This window comes from Staurois parvus, unplaced genomic scaffold (assembly GCF_062004578.1).
Source record: "Staurois parvus isolate SC_StPar_1 unplaced genomic scaffold, SC_StPar_1.0 ptg000720l, whole genome shotgun sequence".
Classification (NCBI taxonomy): Eukaryota; Metazoa; Chordata; class Amphibia; order Anura; family Ranidae; genus Staurois; species Staurois parvus.
Window position 1 is genome coordinate 2,261,803 of NW_028318516.1, and position 27,224 is coordinate 2,289,026.

Consider the following 27,224-nt stretch of genomic DNA (forward strand, 5'->3'; position numbering starts at 1 on the left):
ACCAAATAAAAATTCCCGAGATGACCCTCAATAAAAAACAATAAAAAAATAAGGAAGAAATAGGGGAGAGACAAAAGACACCCAGAAAATGGCTATCGTCAGTTCAAGTGGTAAAACAACAATATGCAGCATAAAACTGTAAAACACCAAATAACCCAGACACAAGGTCAAGGAATGGAAGAGTCTCCACCAAAGCATAGCAGTGGGGAGAGTCTTCCAATTAGGAAGAGCACATAGACGCTTCCCGGCACCATGGGGTCTGTAACAGACATGTATAAGAAAGGTTCCTAACCCCAGAGAAATAGAATACCTGACATATATCCAATCTAGTCAGTAAACAGGTAAAAAACAATAAAATAAAAACACATAATATTCCTTTACCAGTGAAGAAAGAAAACTCACTTTTCTTCGGGGGATTCACCACATTTTTACTATGCGGTCACACAACCTTGGGGCTCTCCTATATACAAACTTTGGTTGGTAAATATTTTGATAAATATAGTTAAAAATGTGGTGAATCCCCCTAAGAAAACTGACTGGCAGCACTGCTGGGCACTGACTGATGACACTGCTGGGAGGCACTGGTGGGTGGCAATGGTGGGCACAGGTGGGTGGCACTGCTGGGCAGTGAACATCAGTGCCCTTATGATCAGTGCCAATCCCTCCTCTGACAATTTACAGTTATCGGCAGTACCTTCCTCACACTGTGACAGTGCAAGGAAAGTACAGCCAATAACTAACAACTGCATTTCCCGGTGATCTGCTGTGTCATTGGACATGGCTAATCACGTGCTAAAAGGCCGCTGTGATTGGCCTTTTACCACATCATGTGATCAGCTGTGTCCATAGAATACAGCAATCATGGAGATCGCAGAGTGCGTGCCTCCGGGGGCGAGTGGGAGGGCATCATATGATGCCCTCCCAGAACCGGCCGACTGAAGTAAATCCGTCATTCGGCTATCTGCGGTCAGAAAGTGGTTAAGGGTCTTTTTTGGTACTGTAAGTGGACATTTATGGAAGAGGGCGGATTCCGGGGCCCTACCAACATTAACCCCCATCACCCTATAGATAAGGTTAGACATGCAGATCCAAAATCTAGTAACTATCAGACATTGCCACCAAACGTGGAACATAGAACCCATCTGGCTGCAACACTGAAAGCACATTAGTGAGGCAGAAGGATGCGTCCTCGCCGTCTGAGTTGGGACCCGGTACCATCACAATAGTTTTACAGTTTGCTTCAATTCAGGTAGTAATGATGGAATCTTTAGATAATTCCAGGGCTATGTCTTGCCAAGCAGATAGATCATAACTAACATTCAGGTCCCGTTCCCATTGATCCATATAGGGGAGTTACAGTTTGGATCAGCAAGAAGGATGTACACCACAGAAATACGGCCTCTAGAGAGATTTGTATGCTGACAGGAAAGTTCAAAACTGGTAAGAATGGGCGCTCCATCTAGTAAAACAATTTTCGAGTAGATAAAAGTGGCAATTTGATTATATCTGAACATTTATGTATAATATCTTCTATCGTTCCACACAAAACGAAGCACCTCTGCCTGTAGGAGCCGCAGCTCGCGTCTCAGAATTGGTACCGGTAAGGTCCAAAAGAAGTATAATATTTGAGTTAAAAAGGTCATTTTAATAGAGCTGATCCTGCCAAACCAAGATATAGAGTAAGCAGCCCAACGATGAAGATCTTCCGGAAGTCATTTGAAAAGAGGGGGATAGTTTGCTCGGTATAATAGGGTCTCAATTGAGGCCATCAAATTAACCCCCAAATAGGGTAAGGAGTTGCCGAAAGTCATATAGAGTTTGAAGCCGTTGCTCCATTGAAGAAGGTAACAAAACATTAAGGGCTATCGTTTTATGAGAATTTAGAGTCAGCCCAGAAAGTTCAGAGAAGTGACTCAAGAGAGACAATAGATTAGGTAAAGTGGCCAGAGGGGATGTAACATACATGAGAACATCATCAGCAAATAAAGTGCATTTATGTTTCTGATGACCACAGAGGACCCCATGGATTCTGGCATGAAAGCAGATCGCCATAGCTAAGGGTTCTATTGCCAAAGCAAAAAGCAGTGGGGAGAGTGGGCAACCCTGTCTAGTGCCACGTCGAATTTGGAACACAGGGGATCTGTAACTTCTAATGGACACTTGACCTGAGGGGGTGTTATATAATGACTTCAAAAGCACAAGAAACGCAGCACAAAATCCAAAAGCTCGCAAAACAGTAAACAAATATTCTCAAGTTAAGCTATCAAAAGCTTTATGGAGGTCCAAAGAAAGAATCAGCAATTCCCAAGAAAGAGGGGCATCCCAATTAGAGCGAACAGCAGAAATCAAAGCTACGGACCTTCAAATCTGATCTAACGTTTGGCAATCAGACCTGATTGGTCTTTGTGAACATACTGCGCCAAAAAGGAATTAAGATGCAGGGCCAAAAGTTTTGTCAATATTTTCAGGTCACAATTTATTAGCAAAATAGGCCGATAATTAAGGATATCAGTCGCATCTTTATTAGGTTTAGGAATAACACTAATATATGCATTATTTTCATCTAAAGGAATCACCCGTCTTCTCTCAAGGAACTGAAGTAAAGAGCCATATGGGGGAGAAGATGGTCAGAGAAGGTTTTATAGTAAACATCTGGTAAACCGTCGGGGCCCGGGGACTTATGTGATGTTAGCATTTTAATAACTTTACCAAGTTCCTCACTAGTTATAGGTCGTTCCATAAGTTCCCTGTGGGTGTCGGCAAGGGAAGGGAGCTGCAAGGGTCCTAAAAAATCTTGAAGCATGGAAGGCTCAACAAACTGGGGTGGACTATATAAGGTAAAATAAAATGCATTAAAATCCTGAAGGATTTCTGAGGATCCTGTGAGATGTGACCTCCAGGAAGGCTAAGCTTAGGAAGCGCTGAGTAAGTATGTTTAGGGGAGAGTTTAGAATCCGGTTTGTCTCGCCATGTGAAGAAGTTATGATTCCTCCATCGTAGCTGGTTTTCTAGTTTTGTGGTGAGACAAAGATTAAGCTCCGAACGAGCCTGTTCTACCTTAAGTAACAAGTCCGGAGTTGGAGAAATTTTATGTTGGGCCAGTAAAGCCTCGTATTCCTTAGTTTTGGCAGAAATCAACTCTTCACGAGATCGCTTTAGTCTAGAGACTTGTTGGATAAAAAAACCTCTGATAGAAGCTTTATGAGCTCCCCAGTTAATAGCCGGGGTCGTGTCTTCCGCTGTACTAATGGGAAAGTAAGATTTCAAATGCTCCACCACTTCAAGGTGAGTTGACTCATTGCTAAGAATGGACTCATTCAATTGCCAGTGCGACTTGGCCAGATTGGCAGTTAAATTGGAGATTGTTAGCATCATCGGGTCATGATCTGACCAGGGTGTCCATACAATTTTAGCCGAACACAACTTAGGCAGCAACTCTCTAGGGAGAAAGATGTGGTCTATACGTGAATAATGGTTGTGAGCTCTAGAGAAACAAGAGTAGTCTCTAGAAGTAGGATTGGCCTCTCTCCATGCATCCACCAAATTATAGCGATATAAAAGTTGAGCAAATTTGCGACTTTGTTTCGGGGGATGCAAGTTTGGTCGCATGCGATTTATCAAGCATTTGATCTAAAGCCAAATTCAAATCCCCTGCTAAAATGACATCATCTTCCAGTTCTGGAGCTAAAGATTGAAACAGGGATCGAAAAAAGGCTAATTGATTCACATTAGGGGTGTAGTAAATCAGGAAAGTCACTAAGTTTCCCCCCAAGTGGCCTTTAACTAATAGATATCGCCCTTCCTTGTCTCGTATCACTTTAGATTCAGTAAAGGATAACCGCCGGGCCAAACAGAGCGCTACCCCTCATTCTTTCCCAGATGCATTAGCAAAAAGCACACAGGGAAATCTCTATGAATATACCGTGGTGTGAAAGAGGAGACAAAATGGGTTTCCTGCAGAGCAACTATATCAGCTTCCAGGGACTTATAACGAGAAAAAAACTTGAGATGCTTAGAGGGGATCCCAAACCTGCACATTATGGGAGAGTAAGGGAACAACACTATTAGGTCTTAAGGTGGACATAGAAAAATGCAAGACAGCGATGGGGAGACCCACACATCCCCGTAGGGGAGATCGAGAATCCATAACCAAATAAAAATTCTCAAGATGACCCTCAATGAAAAACAATAAAAAATAAGGAAGAAATAGGGGAGAGACAAAAGACACCCAGAAAATGGCTGGCGTCAGTTCAAGTGGTAAAACAACAATATGCAGCATAAAACAGTAAAACACCAAATAACCCAGACACAAGGTCAAGGACTGGAAGAGTCTCCACCAAAGCATAGCAGTGGGGAGAGTCTTCCAATTAGGAAGAGCACATAGACGCTTCCCGGCACCATGGGGTCTGTAACAGACATGTATAAGAAATGTTCCTAACCCCAGAGAAATAGAATACCCGACATATATCCAATCTAGCCAGTAAACAGGTAAAAAGCAATAAATAAAAACACATAATATTCCTTTACCAGTGAAGAAAGAAAACTCACTTTTCTTCAGGAGATTCACCACATTTTTAGCTCTGCGGTCACACAACCTTGGGGCTCTCTATATACAAACTTTGGTTGGGTTGGTAAATATTTTGATAAATATAGTTAAAAATGTGGTGAATCCTCCTAAGAAAAGTGAGTTTTCTTTCTTCACGAGTAAAGGATTTTTCCCATGCAAAAAATGCTATGGATGTACAAAAACTAAAGGGATTAATCGGAAAATAATGAATTTTAAAGCAACAAGTACAAATAAAGGTGATTTAATGAGAGATTGTATTACATACAAGACAGAAGGGGGAGTTTATGTGCTGGAATGTGGCTGTGGATACAATACGTTGGACACACAATAGACCTTTATGGGAGAGGATTAGGGAACATGTTCAGAATATCGCTAAAGGATTCAAAAACCATAAAGTATCAAGACATTTTACTACTGTGCATAATAAAGATCCTTCCAGTTTATTATTTTGGGCTACCATCCCCACTGGAGGGGTAGTAATAAGGTTCGGGTTCTAAGTCAGTGAGAATCTTTTTGCCAGTCACTTCAAGAAGAAGATCGACATCATTCGTGATGAGATCTCCAGTGTCAAGCTTCCTCCTCTAACCAACATACCAGGCCCAACACCAAACTCTACACTATCCTCCTTTCACCCTGTTACCACCAAGGATGTTACCGAACTCCTTTCCAAGGCCCACTTCACCACCTGTCCCCTGGATCCTGTCCCCTCACGATTGTTGCATCCTCCTTCCTGCTCTATCCTAAGCTCTCTAACCCACATCTTCAACCTCTCACTCTCCATGGGCACCTCTCCCTCGACACTCAAACATGCACTGGTTACCCCCATCCTCAAAAAACCCTCGCTGGACCCCACCTGTTTGTATAACTTAAGACCCATCTCCCTGCTCCCATTTGCCTCCAAGCTTCCCGAGCGCCTTGTTCACAACTATATGAACTGCTACCTCACCGACAACAACCTTCTTGATCCCCGACAGTCTGGCTTCTGCCCACAATATTCCACAGAAACTGCCCTACTAAAACTCACTAATGACCTACTAACTGCTAAAACCAACGGCCATTACTCCATACTCATCCCAACCAATGGCCACTACTCCATACTCATCCTAACCAACGGCCATTACTCCATACTCATCCCAATCAATGGCCATTACTCTATACTCATCCCAACCAATGGCCATTACTCCATACTCATCCCAACCAATGGCCATTACTCCATACTCATCCCAACCAATGGCCACTACTCCGTACTCATCCCAACCAATGGCCATTACTCCATACTCATCCCAACCAATGGCCACTACTCCGTACTCATCCCAACCAATGGCCACTACTCTATACTCATACTCCTTGACCTTTCCACTGCCTTTGACACAGTTGACCACCCCTTCCTCCTCAGTAAACTCCACTCCATTGGTCTCCATGACTCTGCTCTCTCCTTGTTCTCCTCTTACCTTTCTCAGCGCACTTTCAGTGTCACATACAACTCCTCCTCCTCCACTCCGCTTCCTCTTTCTGTTGAGGTATCCCAAGGCTCTGTTCTTGGGCCCCTCCTTTTCTCTATACCTCCTCCCTGGGCCATCTGATAACCTCCCATGGCTTCAAATACCACCTCTATGCTGATGACACCCAGATCTATCTCTCCACTCCCCAGCTCACCCCCTCAATCTCCTCACATATCACAAATCTACTGAGCGACATATCAGCATGGATGTCACACCACTACTGCCACCACTAATCTTTCAAAAATAGAGCTGTAATATTTCCTCCTCCCCGATCCCCCACTCATGACTTTACCATTAAGATCAACAGCACAACCATTGGTCCTTCCCCTCATGAAAGAGTGCTAGGTGTAATCCTAGACTATGACCTCTCCTTTGGGCCCCACATCCACTCACTGGCTAAATCCTGCCACCTCAACCTCCGGAACATTTCCAAAATCCGCCCCTTCCTGACCAATGACACCACAAAACAACTTATCCACACCTTGGTTATATCCCGCCTCGATTACTGCAACTCCCTCCTCACTGGTCTACCGTAACACAGGCTATCCCCCTTCAGTCTATTATAAATGCTGCTGCTAGACTCATACACCTTACCAACTGATCAGCGACTGCTGCTAGACTCATACACCTTACTATCCGATCAGAGACTGCTGCTAGACTCATACACCTTACCAACCGATCAGCGACTGCCGCTAGACTCATACACCTTACCAACCGATCAGCGACTGCCGCTAGACTCATACACCTTACCAACCGATCAGTGACTGCCGCTAGACTCATACACCTTAGCAACTGATCAGCGACTGCCGCTAGACTCATACACCTTACCAACCGATCAGCGACTGCCGCTAGACTCATACACCTTACCAACCGATCAGCGACTGCTGCTAGACTCATACACCTTACCAACCGATCAGCGACTGCCACTAGACTCATACACCTTACCAACCGATCAGCGACTGTTGCTAGACTCATACACCTTACCAACCAATCAGCGACTGCTGCTAGACTCACACACCGTACCAACCGATCAGCAACTGCTGCTAGACTCATACACCTTACCAACCGATCAGAGACTGCCACTAGACTCATACACCTTACCGACAGATCAGAGACTGCCGCTAGACTCATATACCTTACCAACCGATCAGCGACTGCTGCTAGACTCATACACCTTACCAACCGATCAGCAACTGCTCCTAGACTCATACACCTTACCAACCGATCAGTGACTGTCGCTAGACTCATACACCTTACCGACCGATCAGCGACTGCTGCTAGACTCATACACCTTACCAACCGATCAGCGACTGCTGCTAAACTTATCCACCTTACCAATTGATCAGTCACTGCCGCTAGACTCATATACCTTACCGACCGATCAGCGACTGCTGCTAGACTCATACACCTTACCCACCGATCAGCGACTGCCGCTAGACTCATGCACCTTACCAACCGATCAGGGACTGCTGCTAGACTCATACACCTTACCAACCGATCAGGGACTGCTGCTAGACTCATACACCTTACCAACCGATCAGCGACTGCCGCTAGACTCATACACCTTACCAACCGATCAGCGACTGCTGCTAGACTCATACACCTTACCAACCGATCAGCGACTGCCGCTAGACTCATACACCTTACCAACCGATCAGCGACTGCTGCTAGACTCATACATCTTACCAACCGATCAGCAACTGCTGCTAGACTCATACACCTTACCAACCGATCAGAGACTGCCACTAGACTCATACACCTTACCGACCGATCAGAGACTGCCGCTAGACTCATACACCTTACCAACCGATCAGTGACTGTTGCTAGACTCATACACCTTACCAACCGATCAGCGACTGCCACTAGACTCATACGCCTTACCAACCGATCAGTGACTGCCGCTAGACTCATACACCTTACCAACCGATCAGCGACTGCTGCTAAACTTATCCACCTTACCAATTGATCAGCCACTGCCGCTAGACTCATACACCTTACCGACCGATCAGCGACTGCTGCTAGACTCATACACCTTATCAACCGATCAGCGACTGCCGCTAGACTCATACACCTTACCGACCGATCAGCGACTGCTGCTAGACTCATACACCTTACCAACCGATCGGCAACTGCTGCTAGACTCATACACCTTACCGACCGATCAGTGACTGCCGCTAGACTCATACACCTTACCAACCGATCAGTGACTGCTACTAGATTCATCCACCTTACCAACCAATCAGCGACTGCTACCAGACTCATACACCTTACCAACCGATCAGCGACTGCTGCCCCTCTCTGCCAATCCCTCCACTGGCTTTCACTAACCCAACATATAAAATTCAAAATACTAACCACAGCTTACAAAGCCATCCACAACACTGCCTCTAGCTACATCACCAACCTCATCCACAGATACTGCCCAAATCGCCCACTCTGCTCCTCCCATGATATCCTCCTCTTTAGCTCCCCCATCACCTCCTCCCATGCTCGCCTCCAGGACTTTTCCAGAGCCTCTCCCATCCTCTGGAACTCCCTACCACAGCATTTCTGGTCAGCCCCCACCCTGTCTGCCTTTAAGCGATCTTTGAAAACTCACTTCTTCAGGGAAGCCTACCCCACCCCCACCTAAGAACTGTACTTGAATCACCTCCACCAGATCATCCCCCGCAGCTATCACCTTTTGTATCCCCTCCCCCTTCCTTCAGATTGTAAGCTCCATGAGCCGGGCCCTCCTATTCCTTCTGTACTGAAATGTATTGTAATTGTACCGCCCCCCTCATATTGTAAAGTGCTGCGCAAACTGTTGGCGCCATAAATCCTGTATAATAATAATAATATTTTTGGATATACGAAATGCAGACGTTTTATCCATCAGGACATAATGTAGAATTTGCCTGAATAGTTTTATCAATAATTATTAATGTGGGTTTTATCTGTTTTTATCGGCCATATAATAATTATTTTAATATTTTTATTTTTCCTTTTTATTAATATGATTAGTGTTAAGTATGATTTATAATGAATTTTTACTTGGGTGATGTTATTCTTTTTGACCAGAAGATGGGGCTGTACAAAATCACAGGATTTTTTAAAACTTTTTTCCAATATTTCTAAAGTTTTCATATTAATAATATTGTTGAATAATAAATGTAGGTCGGATTATTGGTGTATCATGATAAAAAGGTTTTGTTCCATGTGAAATGTGACATCCAGCGATGTTGCAGGTTCTACAGAAGGGAGCAGGAACAGTAGTCATGGTTACCTAGATGGTTTCCCTGATGAAACCACGTGGTTGGTGGCGTAACGCGTGGTGACGTCATTGCGGGAGTTTTGAAATGCAAATTGCTATGTTACTGCTTCTATCGTGTGAGAAGAATTCCATTTTACCCTGTTATGGAAGGTGGTGCCTGTCATATGCTGACATCTAGAGCATCGGAATGACCAGGCTTGGTTGACCTGTATTCATTCATAGGTCCATGGTAGGAGGAGAGCGGCCATCCATACATTTTTGAGGTGGAGGAACATTGAGTTAAGGTGGAGCAAATAGACTTTATTTATTCGGAGCACATCGTAGTGATTCTTCACCATTCAAGCACCTTATTAGATGTTCACCATTCCAGCACTTTATATGTATATTTATATGTCATATTTTGATTGAACTATCACGTTTGAATTGTTTATGGACTATTGTATCTATATGAGTTAGCAAAACACTATTTATGTTTTAGGTCCCTCAAGAGTGCAGTCAGCCACTCCTCAGATCCACCCACTACCTCCAAGACCCTCTTCCTAAAGCCTTAGAGCAGGGGGAAATTCCGGAGGGGCTGGCTTGCAGAGTCTCTCAGCCCTGACCACATTTTGACCCCTCTGGCTATCACACCTCAGCTGCTAAGCAGCTTCTGACCAACCATTAGGGTGTAGATCCCCCTGGCTGAACTAGGAGGGCGCTACAATGTATAATCTTCTACCTCAAAAGTCCAATTTTACTAGACATACAAAAAGTATATCTGAGCTAGAAGGAATCACTCTCCTGTGGGAACACTTCAAACATTAGAGCTCCCCCTAGCTGCAGCCTGGTAATGACATTACTAGGAGGTCTGTTCATTTATCTGCTCCATACTTCCCGTCTTTATATAATTTAACATAACATAATACAATATAATAGAATATATTATATCTCCTGACATTTAGGGGTCTATTCATAAAAACATTTGTCTAGCAGTGCGCTCAGTGACAAAGCATGTACATTCCTTCTGTGTGAATGGGAAACCATTTAAAATGAATTTTGACTTAAAATGGAAAATGTTGCCTTTTGTTAGAATTTCTATGAGGAAGATCATATTTTCATCGTTTCCCCGGGTTGAACCATGGGAGTTATTATACCACATAATAGACAAGGGTCATTTTCAGATCTCAAGTCCCGCAAGGGACAAACTTCTCCCCAACTGAAGTATTTGTTCTGTGTATAGAGAAGGAATGGAAGCCGGGACCCCTCAGTGCAGGAACAAGGGGGGAGGTGATTACAAACACCAAATAATCCCGTGGTGGTCCCCACATCCCCTAGTCTAGCTGAGATGTCATTGTTCTGCCAACGAGAAGGATGAACAAGATGAAGAGACGCGGTATATGGAAGTATTCTCTACATTTCTGCAGACACAGCAGCCATTATTCCAAGCTGAGGGATTCTGGGAGAGCTCGGGAATAAACGTCACAATGGAAGAGTTTCTGTCCTCCAATGTAATGAGGACAAGAGAAGTCCCACATCATGGACTATACACTGTGTCACGGATAAAATGCACGCCCATGACGACTAGCTAACCAAGGCGTGGTCCGCCCATGACTTGGGGTAAAGAGGGAATGAGGGGGACTTTGAGCATATAAGACTGGTGAGGATACCTTTTCACTGCCTGCACTACCACTGGCCACCACTGGAGGGAGACTCCACTCCAGCTGGCTGACCACACACAGGCAGATATGAATCTTATATACAATCTGGTGCACACTAAGGATTGAGGAGCAGTCTAGCAATTAGCACATCCTTCTAGGATTCCTCCAGCTATCCTACAAGCTAGAACCCCGGTGTTAATCACTCTTCCACTGTCCACACATCAGACACACAACACACAGTAGCTTGGCACCACCCAACAGTTTGTCCACAGACTGGTCTACTGGGCCACCACACACACACAGATCTCCGTCTGGCAGATCTGCTATGTTACAATCTGCAGGCAATCTGCCAACACGCAGTACAATTGCATACAGATTGGCAATGAACTTAGACCGAGCACATAGACACTACAATACAACAATCTCTCTGGAGATATGAGCCCGAGCTTAGTACACAGAAGTCACTTATTCATTTTATGATTTAATATCCCAAAAGTGGGCAATGTATTAAATATGTACAAAGAAAAAAAAGTTGCAGAAAATACAAAAAGACACACAATTGGCTATTCACAGTAAAATAAAAGGGAATAAAAACAGAAATAAAACTTTTACCAAGATTTATCCTGAGACTGGAGCAAGTCAGAGAAAGTCCACGATTCACCAGTCACATGGAACCGGCTCCGTACAAATCACCCCGTCCATATCTCAGGGTACTCAATTTATTGAAATATGGATGTGGGCTGCACACTAGCCCTTGGCCAATCAACCCTGGGGGGTGTTCCTGTAGCAGCCCATTGGATGTTCTGGGTTCTGAAGTGCCCAGAGCTGAATGGGCCAGGAATGGTTTGGATCACTTGGTCAGGGATAGAATTTCCGACACCAGTGTGTTAGTCCGAACACAACAGAACCAATCGCTGTTCAGCTGTTGCAATCAGGCACCATATAACTGTTTCCTGTGTTTCTCTGGAATTCCACAGGGGCTACAAATAGTTTTACATGCAGATGTAGCCTACAGTGTGTCCAATCAGAAGGAAGTATTTTCATCTCTCTGCAACAAATATTTTAGCTTTTATGAGAGATGAAATACATTCCTTTGATTTGTGGATATAAATCAAAGCTGACAGACACTTCGGAGCCTTCCCAAGGTCTCCTGCTGACTCTTGTAGCTGAAATGACTAGGATTCTGCTTCTAGATTCAAGAAGGTGGCAAACTCTGGCTACATAGGTGACAACATTGTATTGGCATCCAGGTGACACCTCCAGCCTAGAAGCTGCTCTGTACTTTCAGATGCTAATTGGTGAACATATGTCTCTGACCGAATACTGAACACTTATCTGTAATAACATGGAATAAAACTAGATTCACAATTACATATTTCTACTGATCACCTCACATCTCAGCTACCCAACCCTTACATTTATGTTACGCACTGCTCCAAAAAATGAAAGGAACACTTTGAAAACCCATCAGATCTCAATGAGGAACAATCTCCTGCTGGATCTCTATACTGACATGGGCTGGGTAATGTGTTAAGAATGTAAGGATGCCCCATTGTTTGATGGAAATTAAAATGATCGACCTACAGAGAACTGAATTCAAAGGCACCTCAAAAATCAAGAAAAAATGATGCAGCAGGCGAGTCCATTTTACCGAAATTTAATTGCAGCAACTCAGAATGGTCCTCAGTAGTTTGTATGGCCCCACATGCTTGCATGCATGCCTGACAATGTTGGGGCATGCTCCTAATGAGACCACGGATGATGTCCTGGGGGATTTGATCCCAGATCTGGACCAGGGCATCACTGAGCTCCTGGACAGTCTAAAGTGCAACCGGGCAGCTTGGATGAATCTAAACATGAGATCCCAGAGGTGTTCTATTGGATTTAGGTCAGGTCAGCATGGGGGCCATTCAGTGGTATTAATGCCTTCATCCTTCAGAAACTGCCTGCACACTTTTGCCACATGAGGCCGGGTATTGTCATGTACCAGGAGGAACCAAGGACCCAATGCACCAGGAGGAACCAAGGACCCAATGCACCAGGAGGAACCCAGGACCCACTGCACCAGTGTAGGGTCTGAAAATGGGTCCAAAGATTTCATCCCAATACCTAATGGCAGTCAGGGTGCCATTGTCTAGCCTGTAGAGGTCTGTGCATCCCTCCATGAATATGCCTCCCCAGACCATCAGTGACCCACCACCAAAACAGTCATGCTGAATGATGTTAAAGGCAGCAGAATGTTCTCCATGGCTTCTCCAGACCCTTTCATGTCTGTCACATGTGCTCAGGGGGAACCTGCTCTCATCTGTGAAAAGCGCAGGGCACCAGTGTTGGACCTGCCAATTCTGGGGTCCAATGGCAAATGCCAATCCAGCTCTATGGTGCCAGGCAGTGAGCACAGGGCTCACTAGAGGATGTTGGCCCCTCAGGCCACCCTCATGAAGTTCCTCCTTGCACAAAGGGCAGATACTGTTCTGCTGGTGGGTTAAGGAACTTTTATGACCCTTTCCAGCTCTCCTAGAGTAACTGCCTGTCTCCTGGAATCTCCTCCATGCTCTTGTCTCCTGGAATCTCCTCCATGATCTTGAGACTGTGCTGGGAGACACAGCAAACCTTCTGACAATGGCAAGTATTGATGTGCCATCCTGGAGGAGTTGGACTACCTGTGCAACCTCTGTAGGGTCCAGGTATGACCTCATGCTACCAGTAGTGACACTGACCCTAGCAAAAAGAAAAACTAGTGAAGAACAGTCAGAAAAGATGAGTAGGGAAAAAAATGTCAGTGGCCTCGACCTGTAAATTTCTGTTTTGAGGGTTGTCTCATTGTTGCCCATCTAGAGCACCTGTTGATAATTTCATTAACACCAAAGCAGCTGAAACTGATTAACAGCCCCCTCTGCTACTTATCTGACCACATCAATATCTCAGGAGTCTCATTGACTTGATGATAGACTCTGATTAATAAGTCTTTCTTTCATTTTTTGAGCCGTGTATTATGAATGCTAACTCTACAAAGCTGCAGATTTGTGAGAGTTCTTTTCTGGATTCTTCTGTTTATAGATTACTGAGACCTTTACAGTAAGACAGATGTGCATTTCCTCATGTAATGTTCTATTTGTGTGTTTTGTTTTTTCTGTTGGTTGGACTGGATGGATTGGTGTCTTTTTTCCATCCAGATGAACTCTGTAACTATGTAACAAGGTGACTCCAGTAACACTGCTGAGACTCATTTCGTTTTGGTGAAAAGGTACAAAAAGAAACCTCCCTGTTTCCATATATTTCAGATTATACAAAAAGACGTGATGGGGATAAAATACCAGATTGTCTCATAAGAATGTAGGATGTATATTATAGTATGTTTGCTGATTTGTAATCCCATGATATATATTTAGTGTGTTGGAGTTTATCGGTATTGTTAGGAATATTGTATGCATGCTACCAAAGCCGTAATCAATCAGTAGATCAGAATACAAATTATTATTTTATTATCTCTCCTCTGTGTGTACAACTATTATTCTAATTGCTTTATGTAATCCAACCTCCTGATAGTTACAATTCTCCATTTAATCACTGTTACACCAAAACGTAATGATTGTAAGTGAGGAATAATATCTACTCTCCAAGGCATTCTATAGATTTCACAAGGAACAATTTGTTATAGTGAAATATTCATTTTTCCCGATCACAGATTAGTTACTTCTGTCCCCAAATAAACTCAGACCAGACAATTCTTATCCAAGGATGACACCCAGTGGCCATGGGAGGTAATGCTTGAGTAAACATGGGTTAGATAATCAGATTCCCCAATCACAGAGAAGGTTCCGCCTTCTGGGCCAGGTTTATTCAGATTTGATGAGTCTATTAGTCATAACTAGATAAAACCGGCAGGAACACTCACAGAGGGAGGACCATCTACACAGCCATCTGGAAGGTAGACATCCTCTCAGACTCAGATCATCTAAAGACACTCATCAACTGAAGAAGAGACACCATTTTGTAGAGGCTCAAATCCACCCATTGATTGGCAGCCATCTTTGAGTCTGATCATCAGTTCTCCAAAAAGATTACCTGATACTTGGAGGGTAATTATATATTTTCTGTTGATTTTGCTTGCTTAGACTAGTAAGTCCTTTGCCACATTCCTTTGTGTAACCTAATAACTCTCCCCATGATAACATCACTTCAAGTTAATTCATTTATAAAAAATGTTCCTGTTCTTAGGCCATAGTGGTGGACAATTCTGCATAGTTTATTCCTTCTGCAGGAGACAGATTATTGTCCGTTTTTATTGGTTATGATGTTTACAGGGAGAGTAATTATTGAATTTAATTCACTCTATTTTAGAATTTTTACAGAAACATCTTAGTGTCAGTGTAAATCACAATCTGACTATTGTTTATGATGTTTGTAGGTGACTTATGTAAATAAATATTGATTTTCATACTCTGCAGTCTATACCTACACAGATCTTGTTTGAGTTCTTAAAGAATTTTTCAGATTAAGTTATTTTTATAAATCATTTTTTGTATTGGAGACAGTGTGATTAAAACCAAAAATACCTAATCATACATTTTCAAACATTGAAGATATAAATTACATAAAACCACAGAATTAAACCAACCATTGATTTAAAACCAAAAATACCTAATTTGGCCTTTAGGTGACACTAAGTATCCTAGCAATTAGCACCATCCAGTGTCCAAAGTGTCAGGGAACACCTGAACAATTGATTTAGTCAGCTAAATCAATTGTTCAGGTGTTCCCTGATAATTTGGACACTAGATGGTGCTAATTGCTAGGATATTTAGCGTCATCTAAAGGCCAAATGAGGTATTTTTGGTTTTCAATCAATGGTTGGTTTAATTCTGTGGTTTTATGTAATTTATATCTTCAATGTTTGAAAATGTATGATGTCAGGTATTTGTACAAAATTACCCCTAACATAGTAACCTAAGGGGTCTATGCAAAATATATATTGGGGGAGTGTGACAAGCATGTGTCCAGCTGAGACAAATTCTGGCCATATTTTAATAAACTCAGTGACTTCCTATAATCATCAGCTCCCTCTAGTGGCCATAATGATGTATTACTTCCAAAATACCTCAATCAGGAAAAACAGTTTAATACCGCATTATGGCCACTAGATGGAGCCAATGATCATAGGAAATCCCTGTATGAAAAGATCCCAACATGTGACATGGCTGAATGAATGCTGGTCATATAATAGTTCATCTATTCTCTAAGTGGGGTGGTATCTATTGGGCCAATCCCTTTTACAAACCACACATAATATCACCCTTCAAAGTGAAAACAGAAACGATCTGCACAAAATCAAAGAGCAGAAATATTTTCCAGTGGATCCCCTCTACCCAGACCCCATATGTAGACATAGAACAAGAAGCTGTGTTCCCTCTCGTGCCGAACTCCTCCAACCACCCAAACCCACACAGAAGCAAAGGGAAATAATGAGAGGAAAGTTCCCCCCTAGTTTGGGGCGGAGTTCTCCTTCCCTCCTGTTGGGGGATGGGAGAAGGATGGACTGAAGACAGAGAGATGCTTCGGGGTCACCACTGTTCTGTAGAGCCTTGAAATGAAGGACATCAACTTCAGAAGTTCTCGTTGTCTGTGTAAAGTTCCCCGATAACGAGATCTGGGCTCTCCCGGCTTCTAGCTCTGTAACCCACTATATCATTATCAGGAAACGCAACTCCGACACCCAAGAAGGGCTGAAGTTGTGTCCTTCATTTCCAGGATCTACTGACCACTCTGCACCCCGACATTTACTGCACTTCATCCATGTCTTTGGGGACCTCTGATCTCCTTATGAACTGTTTCTTCCATGATGAAGATCAGCCATGGAGTATATCTGAGGTGTATATCAGGGTGTGCTTCTTCCCCACATGAGAGCTGGGATGTCCAGCAAAATTCATCTAGAAGACATTTCCCACATTCAAGGTGCTAATACACCTCCAGGGTTGTGTGGGATCCCTGATGTAAAGGAAGACAGGACTTCAGTGAGGAACATTTCCCTCACTGAGGATAGGAAAGTGGCTCCTGCCCCGTGTGAGATCTCTGATGTTTGGAAAGATTGAAGTTACTTGAAAAACATTTCCCACACTCAGGACAGGAATACGGCTTCTCCCCTGTGTGAGATCTCTGATGTTTGGGAAGATGGGACTTGTCTGAAAAACATTTCCCGCACTCAGGACAGGAATACGGCTTTTCCCCCGTGTGACATCTCTGATGTGTGAAAAGATGAGACTTCTGTGAAAAACATTTCCCACACTCAGAACAGGAATATGGCTTCTTCCCTGTGTGAGATCTCTGATGTTTGGAAAGATGGGACTTGTCTGAAAAACATTTCCCGCACTCAGGACAGGAATACGGCTTTTCCCCCGTGTGATATCTCTGATGTGTGTAAAGATGGGACTTCTGTGAAAAACATTTCCCACACTCAGGACAGGAATATGGCTTCTCCCCCGTATGAGATCTCTGATGTGTGTTAAGATGGAACTTCACTGAAAAACATTTCCCACACTCAGTACAGGAATATGGCTTCTCCCCCGTGTGAGATCTCTGATGTCTGTAAAGACTGGACGTCTCTGAAAAACATTTCCCGCACTCAGGACAGGAATACGGCTTCTCCCCTGTGTGAGATCTATGATGTTTGGAAAGATGGGACTTGTCTGAAAAACATTTCCCACACTCAGAACAGGAATATGGCTTCTTCCCCATGTGAGATCTCTGATGTCTGTAAAGACTGGACTTCTCTGAAAAACATTTCCCACACTCAGGACAGGAATACGGCTTCTCCCCCGTGTGAGATCTCTGATGTTTGGTAAGATGGGACTTCATTAAAAAACATTTCCCGCACTCACGACAGGAATATGGCTTCTCCCCTGTGTGAGATCTCTGATGAGTATAAAGATCGCACTTAAATGAAAAACATTTTCCACACTCAGGGCAGGAATACGGCTTCTCCTCTGTGTGAGATCTCTGATGTGTGTAAAGACTGGACTTCTCTGAAAAACATTTCCCACACTCAGGACAGGAATACGGCTTCTCCCCCGTGTGAGATCTCTGATGTTTGGTAAGATGGGACTTCATTAAAAAACATTTCCCGCACTCACGACAGGAATAGGGCTTCTCCCCTGTGTGAGATCTCTGATGAGTATAAAGATCGCACTTAAATGAAAAACATTTTCCACACTCAGGACAGGAATACGGCTTCTCCCCCGTGTGAGATTGTTTATGCACATTAAGTTTAGAATTATAGCGGAACCCCTTCCCACACTCAGGACAGAAGAAGCTCTTCCCTGTTGGAAGGCCGGCCGGGTCCCGCACAGTCTGAGGTTCCTCAGGATACAAGGAATCCGATGGTCCATCTACACTGGGTGGTGCCGGATGGACATTGGAGGGAGCCGGGTTTTCTCCTGGACTATACTGTGTGATGTCCTCATCTTCTACTTTCCAGTCTGGAGACAAAGTGAGACAATCCTCGGAGGTTTTCCTCATCTCCCGGCCATGGACTAAAATACAAAGACAAAGAGGATTACTAGACAGGAGCTGATTGGTTCCCCCAAACCAGGACTCCGCCCACATCAGGCAGCTTGGTGTCTGAGGAGCTTACAACTCCAACCTCAAGGGAACTAGGAAATGGCTCCTCTGATCTCCTACCAGGTCATTTCTTTATTCATGGACCTTAGTCAGAGAGTGAGGAAACAACCAGAACTGTCTTTTATAGGAGGGACAGTGATGAGGGGATTATAGGACGAGGGTCCCCACCCCTTCTATCACTCATCACCATCTTCCCAACACAAGAAGTACTGCACTTCCTGATTTAGTCCATGATTTAGTCATGAAGAACAGCGGGGCTGAGCCCCACCAGAGGTCAGAGAGTGAGGATGGGAGGAGAACAACCAAGATGAAGACTGGACTGATCCTGAAGACCACCATCATTGGGGTATTGACTCCTCCCTCATTATCACTTTCTGTTTAAGGGTCCAAAGTTGGAGGATGTTATCACATTATTATCACCATGTAAAAGTCTGTGCTCCAATCACATCATCCGATATAAAATGTCCAGCTGGGAGGAAATGGGTGTAACAAAAGAGAATCCATATTATGTGTATATATAGCAGTGGGGGGAGGGGGGAGAGCAGAAGTCAGGAGTATGTAATGTACAACATGGAGTATATAGTGCAGGGGTCAGGAGTATGTAATGTACAACATAAAGTATATAGTGCAGGGGTCAGGAGTATATAATGTACAACAGAGTGTATAGTGCAGGGGTCAGGAGTATGTAATGTACAACATAGACTATATAGTGTAGGGGTCAGGAGTATGTAATGTACAACATAGAGTATATAGTGCAGGGGTCAGGAGTATGTAATGTACAACATGGAGTATATAGTGCAGGGGTCAGGAGTATGTAATGTACAACATAGAGTATATAGTGCAGGGGTCAGGAGTATGTAATGTACAACATAGAGTATATAGTGCAGGAGTCAGGAGTATGTAATGTACAACAGAATATATAGTGCAGGGGTCAGGAGTATGTAATGTACAACATAAAGTATATAGTGTAGGGGTCAGGAGTATGTAATGTAAAACATAGAGTATATAGTGCAGGGGTCAGGGGTATGTAATGTACAACATAGAGTATATAGTGCAGGGGTCAGGAGTATGTAATGTACAACATAGAGTATATAGTGCAGGAGTCAGGAGTATGTAATGTACAACAGAATATATAGTGCAGGGGTCAGGAGTATGTAATGTACAAACTAAAGTATATAGTGCAGGGGCCAGGATGTAATGTACAACATAGAGTATATAGTGCAGGGGTCAGGAGTATGTAATGTACAACATAGAGTATATAGTGCAGGGGTCAGGAGTATGGAATGTACAACATAGAGTATGTAGTGCGGGGGTCAGGAGTATGTAATGTACAACATAGAGTATAGAGTGCAGGGGTCAGGAGTATGTAATGTACAACATAGAGTATATAGTGCAGGGGTCAGGAGTATGTAATGTACAACATAGAGTATATAGTGCAGGGGTCAGGAGTATGTAATGTACAACATAGAGTATATAGTGCAGGGGTCAGGAGTATGTAATGTACAACATGGAGTATATAGTGCAGGGGTCAGGAGTATGTAATGTACAACATAGAGTATATAGTGCAGGGGTCAGGAGTATGTAATGTACAACATGGAGTATATAGTGCAGGGGTCAGGAGTATGTAATGTACAAGTTATATAGTATAAGGGTCAGGACTCACAGTATTAGTATTCTGTATTCAGTGGAAGCTTAAATGTTTACTATGGACAACATGTAGCGGTGAGCTGGGATTAAACCCATCATGAAACAGGTTAGATTGGAGGTGAGCAAATCCTTGGACAGAGGGGTGGAGGTGGATGTTGTGTACTGGGACAGAGGGGTGGCTGTGGATGTGGTATACTTGGACAGAGGGGTGGCTGTGGATGTGGTATACTTGGACAGAGGGTTGGCGGTGGACGTGGTATACTTGGACAGAGGGGTGGCTGTGGACGTGGTATACTGGGACAGAGGGGTGGCTGTGGACGTGGTATACTGGGACAGAGGGGTGGCTGTGGACGTGGTATACTGGGACAGAGGGGTGGCTGTGGACGTGGTATACTGGGACAGAGGGGTGGCTGTGGACGTGGTATACTTGGACAGAGGGGTGGCAGTGGACGTGGTATACTTGGACAGAGGGGTGGCAGTGGACGTGGTATACTTGGACAGAGGGGTGGCGGTGGACGTGGTATACTTGCACAGAGGGGTGGCGGTGGACGTGGTATACTTGGACAGAGGGGTGGCAGTGGACGTGGTATACTTGGACAGAGGGGTGGCGGTGGACGTGGTATACTTGCACAGAGGGGTGGCGGTGGACGTGGTATACTTGCACAGAGGGGTGGCGGTGGACGTGGTATACTGGGACAGAGGGGTGGCTGTGGACGTGGTATACTTGGAAAGAGGGGTGGCGGTGGACGTGGTATACTTGGACAGAGGGGTGGCAGTGGACGTGGTATACTTGGACAGAGGGGTGGTGGTGGACGTGGTATACTTGCACAGAGAGGGGGGCGGTGGACGTGGTATACTTGGACAGAGGGGTGGCGGTGGACGTGGTATACTTGGACAGAGGGGTGGCGGTGGACGTGGTATACTTGGACAGAGGGGTGGCGGTGGACGTGGTATACTTGGACACAGTTCCCCACACACGGCTAATGTGTAAGGTAAAGTCTACGGGCTGGAAAATCTGAATGTAAATGGATAGAAAACTGGCTAAAAGATCGTATTCAGAGAGTAGTGGTTAATGATTCATACTCTGAATGGTCTAGGGGTGTCAGTGGGGGACCCCAAGGTTCAGTGTTATTAGTGGGGTACCCCACCTTTCAGTGTTATCAGTGGGGTACCCCAAGGTTCAGTCTTATTAGCTGGTTCCCGCCCAGCCTATGGCCAGATGGTGGCCGGGCGAGCACCTCATTCCTCTGGGTAGAAGCCATATGGCATACTTCCAGGTATGCGCAGTTTGCATGCCTGCAGAGCCGTGCAGCAGCGTGATCTGTCACTGGCCATGTACCTCGGACACGGCCAATGACAGATCTGTGTACCGGCCCCATTGTCAGTACCAAGTGACCTGCTGTGACCAATCACTGTAGGCCAGATATCCCCCAAATTTTAGTTTGGGTACAGTGTTGTATGATCGCGCAATTGTCATTCAAAGTGTGAGAGCGCTGAAACCTGAAAATTGGCCTAGGCAGGAAGGAGGTAAAAGTGCCCGATATGGAAGGGGTTAGTGGGGGACCCCAAGGTTCAGTGTTATTAGTGGGGTACCCCAAGGTTCAGTGTTATTAGTGGGGTACCCCAAGGTTCAGTGTTATTAGTGGGGTACCCCAGGGTTCAGTGTTATTAGTGGGGGACCCCAAGGTTCAGTGTTGGAGAAGGATCTGGGGGGGGTCAATGTTGGGGGTTCTGGTAGATTACCATCTTAATAGCATGCAATGCAAGCTGCAGGTTCTAAAGTGAGCAAAATCCTCTCTTGTATTAGGAGAGGTATAGACTCCAGAGAGAGATATCACCCCCCCCCCCCGGTACATATCATTAGTAAGACCTCATCTGGAATATATAGTTCAGTTTTGGGCATCAATTTGCAAAAAGAACATTGGGGAACTGGAGAAAGTACAGAGAAGGGAAACCAAACGGATACGAGGCATGGAGGAGATCAGCTATGAGGAGAGATTAGAGGAACTGAATGTATTCTCTACTGAGAAGAGGAGATTAAGGGGGATATGATCTCCATGTATAATACATAAGGGGGGATATGATCTCCATGTATAATACATAAGGGGGGATATGATCTCCATGTATAATACATAAGGGGGATATGATCTCCATGAATAATACATAAGGGGGGGGATATGATCTCCATGTATAATACATAAGGGGGGATATGATCTCCATGTATAATACATAAGGGGGGGATATGATCTCCATGTATAATACATAAGGGGGATATGATCTCCATGTATAATACATACTGGGGGGGATATGATCTCCATGTATAATACATAAGGGGGATATGATCTCCATGTATAATACATAAGGGGGATATGATCTCCATGTATAATACATAAGGGGGGGATATGATCTCCATGTATAATACATAAGGGGGATATGATCTCCATGTATAATACATAAGGGGGATATGATCTCCATGTATAATACATACTGGGGGGGATATGACCTCCATGTATAATACATAAGGGGGATATGATCTCCATGTATAATACATAAGGGGGGATATGATCTCCATGTATAATACATAAGGGGGATATGATCTCCATGTATAATACATAAGGGGGATATGATCTCCATGTATAATACATAAGGGGGGATATGATCTCCATGTATAATACATAAGGGGGGATATGATCTCCATGTATAATACATAAGGGGGGATATGATCTCCATGTATAATACATAAGGGGGGATATGATCTCCATGTATAATACATAAGGGGGATATGATCTCCATGTATAATACATAAGGGGGGATATGATCTCCATGTATAATACATAAGGGGGGATATGATCTCCATGTATAATACATAAGGGGGGGATATGATCTCCATGTATAGTACATAAGGGGGGGATATGATCTCCATGTATAATACATAAGGGGGGATATGATCTCTATGTATAATACATAAGGGGGATATGATCTCCATGTATATTACATAAGGGGGGATATGATCTCCATGTATAATACATAAGGGGGGGATATGATCTCCATGTATAATACATAAGGGGGATATGATCTCCATGTATAATACATAAGGGGGGATATGATCTCCATGTATAATACATAAGGGGGGATATGATCTCCATGTATAATACATAAGGGGGGATATGATCTCCATGTATAATACATAAGGGGGGATATGATCTCCATGTATAATACATAAGGGGGGATATGATCTCCATGTATAATACATAAGGGGGGATATGATCTCCATGTATAATACATAAGGGGGGATATGATCTCCATGTATAATACATAAGGGGGGATATGATCTCCATGTATAATACATAAGGGGGATATGATCTCCATGTATAATACATAAGGGGGGATATGATCTCCATGTATAATACATAAGGGGGGATATGATCTCCATGTATAATACATAAGGGGGGATATGATCTCCATGTATAATACATAAGGGGGGATATGATCTCCATGTATAATACATAAGGGGGGATATGATCTCCATGTATAATACATAAGGGGGATATGATCTCCATGTATAATACATAAGGGGGATATGATCTCCATGTATAATACATAAGGGGGGGATATGATCTCCATGTATAATACATAAGGGGGGATATGATCTCCATGTATAATACATAAGGGGGGATATGATCTCCATGTATAATACATAAGGGGGGATATGATCACCATGTATAATACATAAGGGGGGATATGATCACCATGTATAATACATAAGGGGGGATATGATCTCCATGTATAATACATAAGGGGGATATGATCTCCATGTATAATACATAAGGGGGGATATGATCTCCATGTATAATACATAAGGGGGGGATATGATCACCATGTATAATACATAAGGGGGGGATATGATCTCCATGTATAATACATAAGGGGGGATATGATCTCCATGTATAATACATAAGGGGGGGTTGCTGTAGGAAAGTCCTGGATTCTTTCTTGGATACACAGAATATAACTGGATATAACATTTATAGGTAACGTTGATCCAGGGAATATCCGATTGCATCTCAGGGGGATCAGGAAGGAATTTTTTCCCCTGCAGGAGGAGATTGGATCGTGCTTTGCTGGGTTTTTGCCTTCTGGTAGATCAACTGTGGGTGTCGGATTATAACTTTTATTTTTAATGGTTCAACTAGATGGAAGGTCTTTTTTCAGCCAGACTAACTATGTAACTATGTAGATCCCACACCGCTGCCAATCAACATTTTGCTGCCAGCTGAACCCCAGAACCTCCATAAATCCAGTCTAGATACATAAATTGTGTCTGCAGCACAGAGAAGGAAGATTATCCGAGAGAAATCCAGGAATACAGGACAGGGAACACAGCTCAGGAAAGTGACCAGGGGATTACAGGCTGATATCACCCAGTCCCCGCCCTACTCTGGACCAATCAGTGAGCAGTATGGGTGGAGGAATGGATTTAGTGTTCATGACCCACCTGTGCTGATCTCTGTAGGAGTGTCCTCCTCTATAAATGTCCCCGTTATTCCATCCTCCTCCATAGACTGCTGATCATCCCTCACATACGCCTCTTCTTCTTCTGCTTTCACCTCAAATTCTATATCGATTGGATCTCCACTCTAAATCAAGGAAATGAGAGAAAATATCATCTGTAAAATATAAGGTCACATAAAATATCCATATATTGTCTGTATGAGTCCATGTTCTAGATTCTCCATCCCACCAACCTTGCAATAGTGAGGGATGGTGTGACCTTCCTGTGTGGAATCCCGGGAATACAGAGGACGGGGACATCTCTCTGGTGGGTTCCTGGTATTAGGTGGCTCCATCATATCCTTGTGTCCTTCTGAAAACTCCTCCATCACTCCATACTCCTCATCCTCCTCTTTATACTCTTCTTTAACATCAATATTATCATCCCCGAGGATTCCACTCTGAAAGATATAATAAAACATTCATTGTAACAAACATGCTGTGTATAAATCACAACTACCAATAATTGTCATCATCTACCTGATGATGGTGAGGGATGGTGTGACCTTCCTGTGTGGAATCCCGGGAATACAGAGGACGGGGACATCTCTCTGGTGGGTTCCTGTAGCTGGATGACTCCACCATGGTGTCCTGGTACAGATCTTTGTGTTCTTTTAGAAGCTGTGACTCCTCCATCCCCCCATCCTCATCCTCCTCCTCTTTTATCTCTTCTTTATCCTCAACTTTAGGATCTCTCAGGTTTCCACTCTGAATATATAATAAAAATGCCATCAATGGTAACAATGCAGATAATGTACAGATCCTAATGATACTATCAGTGATTGTTCCTCATCTACCTGATGATGGTGAGGGATGGTGTGACCTTCCTGTGTGGAATCCCGGGAATACAGAGGACGGGGACATCTCTCTGGTGGGTTCCCATGACTGGATCCATCTGTAGGAAACACACACACTGACTGAATCCATTGTTTCTATGTGTTTATCAGATGATGGGGGATCTAGGTGGATCCTCCGTACTGCTCTCTCCTTTACAATAAAGTCTCCTCTTACCCGGTGATGTGAGGGGCGGCTGATTGTCCATCATGACGTCCTTGTAGAGAACCTTGTGTCCTTCTAAATAGTGATGTGTATCCTCTGCTGGAGATAAAAGATGTCACAGTGACTATGGAGGAAGAGGACAGACATGACAATGGAGGAAGAGGACAGACATGACTATGGAGGGAGAGGACGGACAGGACTATAGAGGAAGAGGACGGACATGACGGGGGGTTACTGGGTGTAAATAGAACATAACATCTTATTACTGGTTTATGACTATGGCCTGTGTCTGGTCTCTTTGAGAATCATCCATTCATGTGATCCTTATCAGTTCCTAATTGGGGCGGAGATGAGTGCTCATTTGGCCATCTCCCTATAAATTTAGAACAGCTGATGGGGGAGATCATTGATGGGAGGGCACAGTCACTGAGGGGGGGCTGCTTTTGAGTGAGTGCTGCGTTGATGAAGTGCTAAGAAGCAGTTGAACTAAAGCAGCAGGAAGATAAAACAACAAGAAACTCTCCTGCACGCTGGACAGACTACAAGCAAACACCCCGGGAAACATCTCTTACAAGTCTGAGTGCCACTCCGTGTACCTTTCATATGTCCCCTCTACTCCTCCTTTTCATATTACTTTCCTGCGTTCCCAAAATCTCACTTCTTTACCCCTCTACTCCACCCCAAAACTTGTACATCTCCCCCTCACTGCTACCATCTCCCTACTACTGCTCTCATCACCTCCTGCTGATACTTCACTCTCCTGCTGACCCAAACACCAGGACTGGAAGGCATGTGCGCTCGTGTACATCCCGCTCCCATCTTACTTTTTGCACCCTCCTTCTCCTAACCTCTGGGGATATCTCCCCAAACCCTGGACCTCCACTGTCTCACCCCCACACCAGGCACCCTCCTTCTCCTAACCTCTGGGGATATCTCCCCAAACCCTGGACCTCCACTATCTCACCCCCACACCAGGCATCCTCTTTCTTCCATGGAATAGCCACAATCCCCTCAATTTAATATCAGCCCCTGTGCTCCCAAAAACCAGGCTCCCTTTTTCATAAGCGCTCTGGAATGCCCACTCTGTAATAATCTCACCTCTGTCCATGACCTTTTTGACTCTCCCTTAACCTACTAGCAATTACAGAAACCTGGCTCCAAGCAGCAGATCCTACTTCCCCCGCAGCACTTTCCTATGGAGGCCTCCTCTGGACCCACTCACCCAGACCCAGTGGTCAGAAAGGTGGTGGGGTTGGTTTGCTTCTATCCCCACTGAGCACCTTTCAAGTCCTCCCTAACCCTCCCTCTCTATCCTTCCCTTCTTTCCAGACTCACTGCATCCGGCTGTTTTCTCCCATTTCTCTGAGGATTGCAGTGATCTATCGGCCTCCTGGACCCGTGTCCCACTTTCTTGATGATTTCTCCACCTGGCTACCCTACTTTCTCTCCTC

At 44.2% G+C, this 27,224-nt stretch overlaps 1 protein-coding gene across 1 annotated transcript in view; it reads right to left on the reverse strand.

The window, feature by feature from the left end:
* Positions 1 to 27,224, reverse strand: part of LOC149445492 (uncharacterized) — a 156,149-nt gene that overhangs the window by 111,796 nt on the left and 17,129 nt on the right. Inside the window, 2 exon segments of the mRNA XM_089653784.1 lie at positions 3,058 to 3,244; positions 16,994 to 18,434. Of these exon segments, the coding sequence (XP_089509910.1) occupies positions 3,058 to 3,244; positions 16,994 to 18,434 (1,628 nt within the window).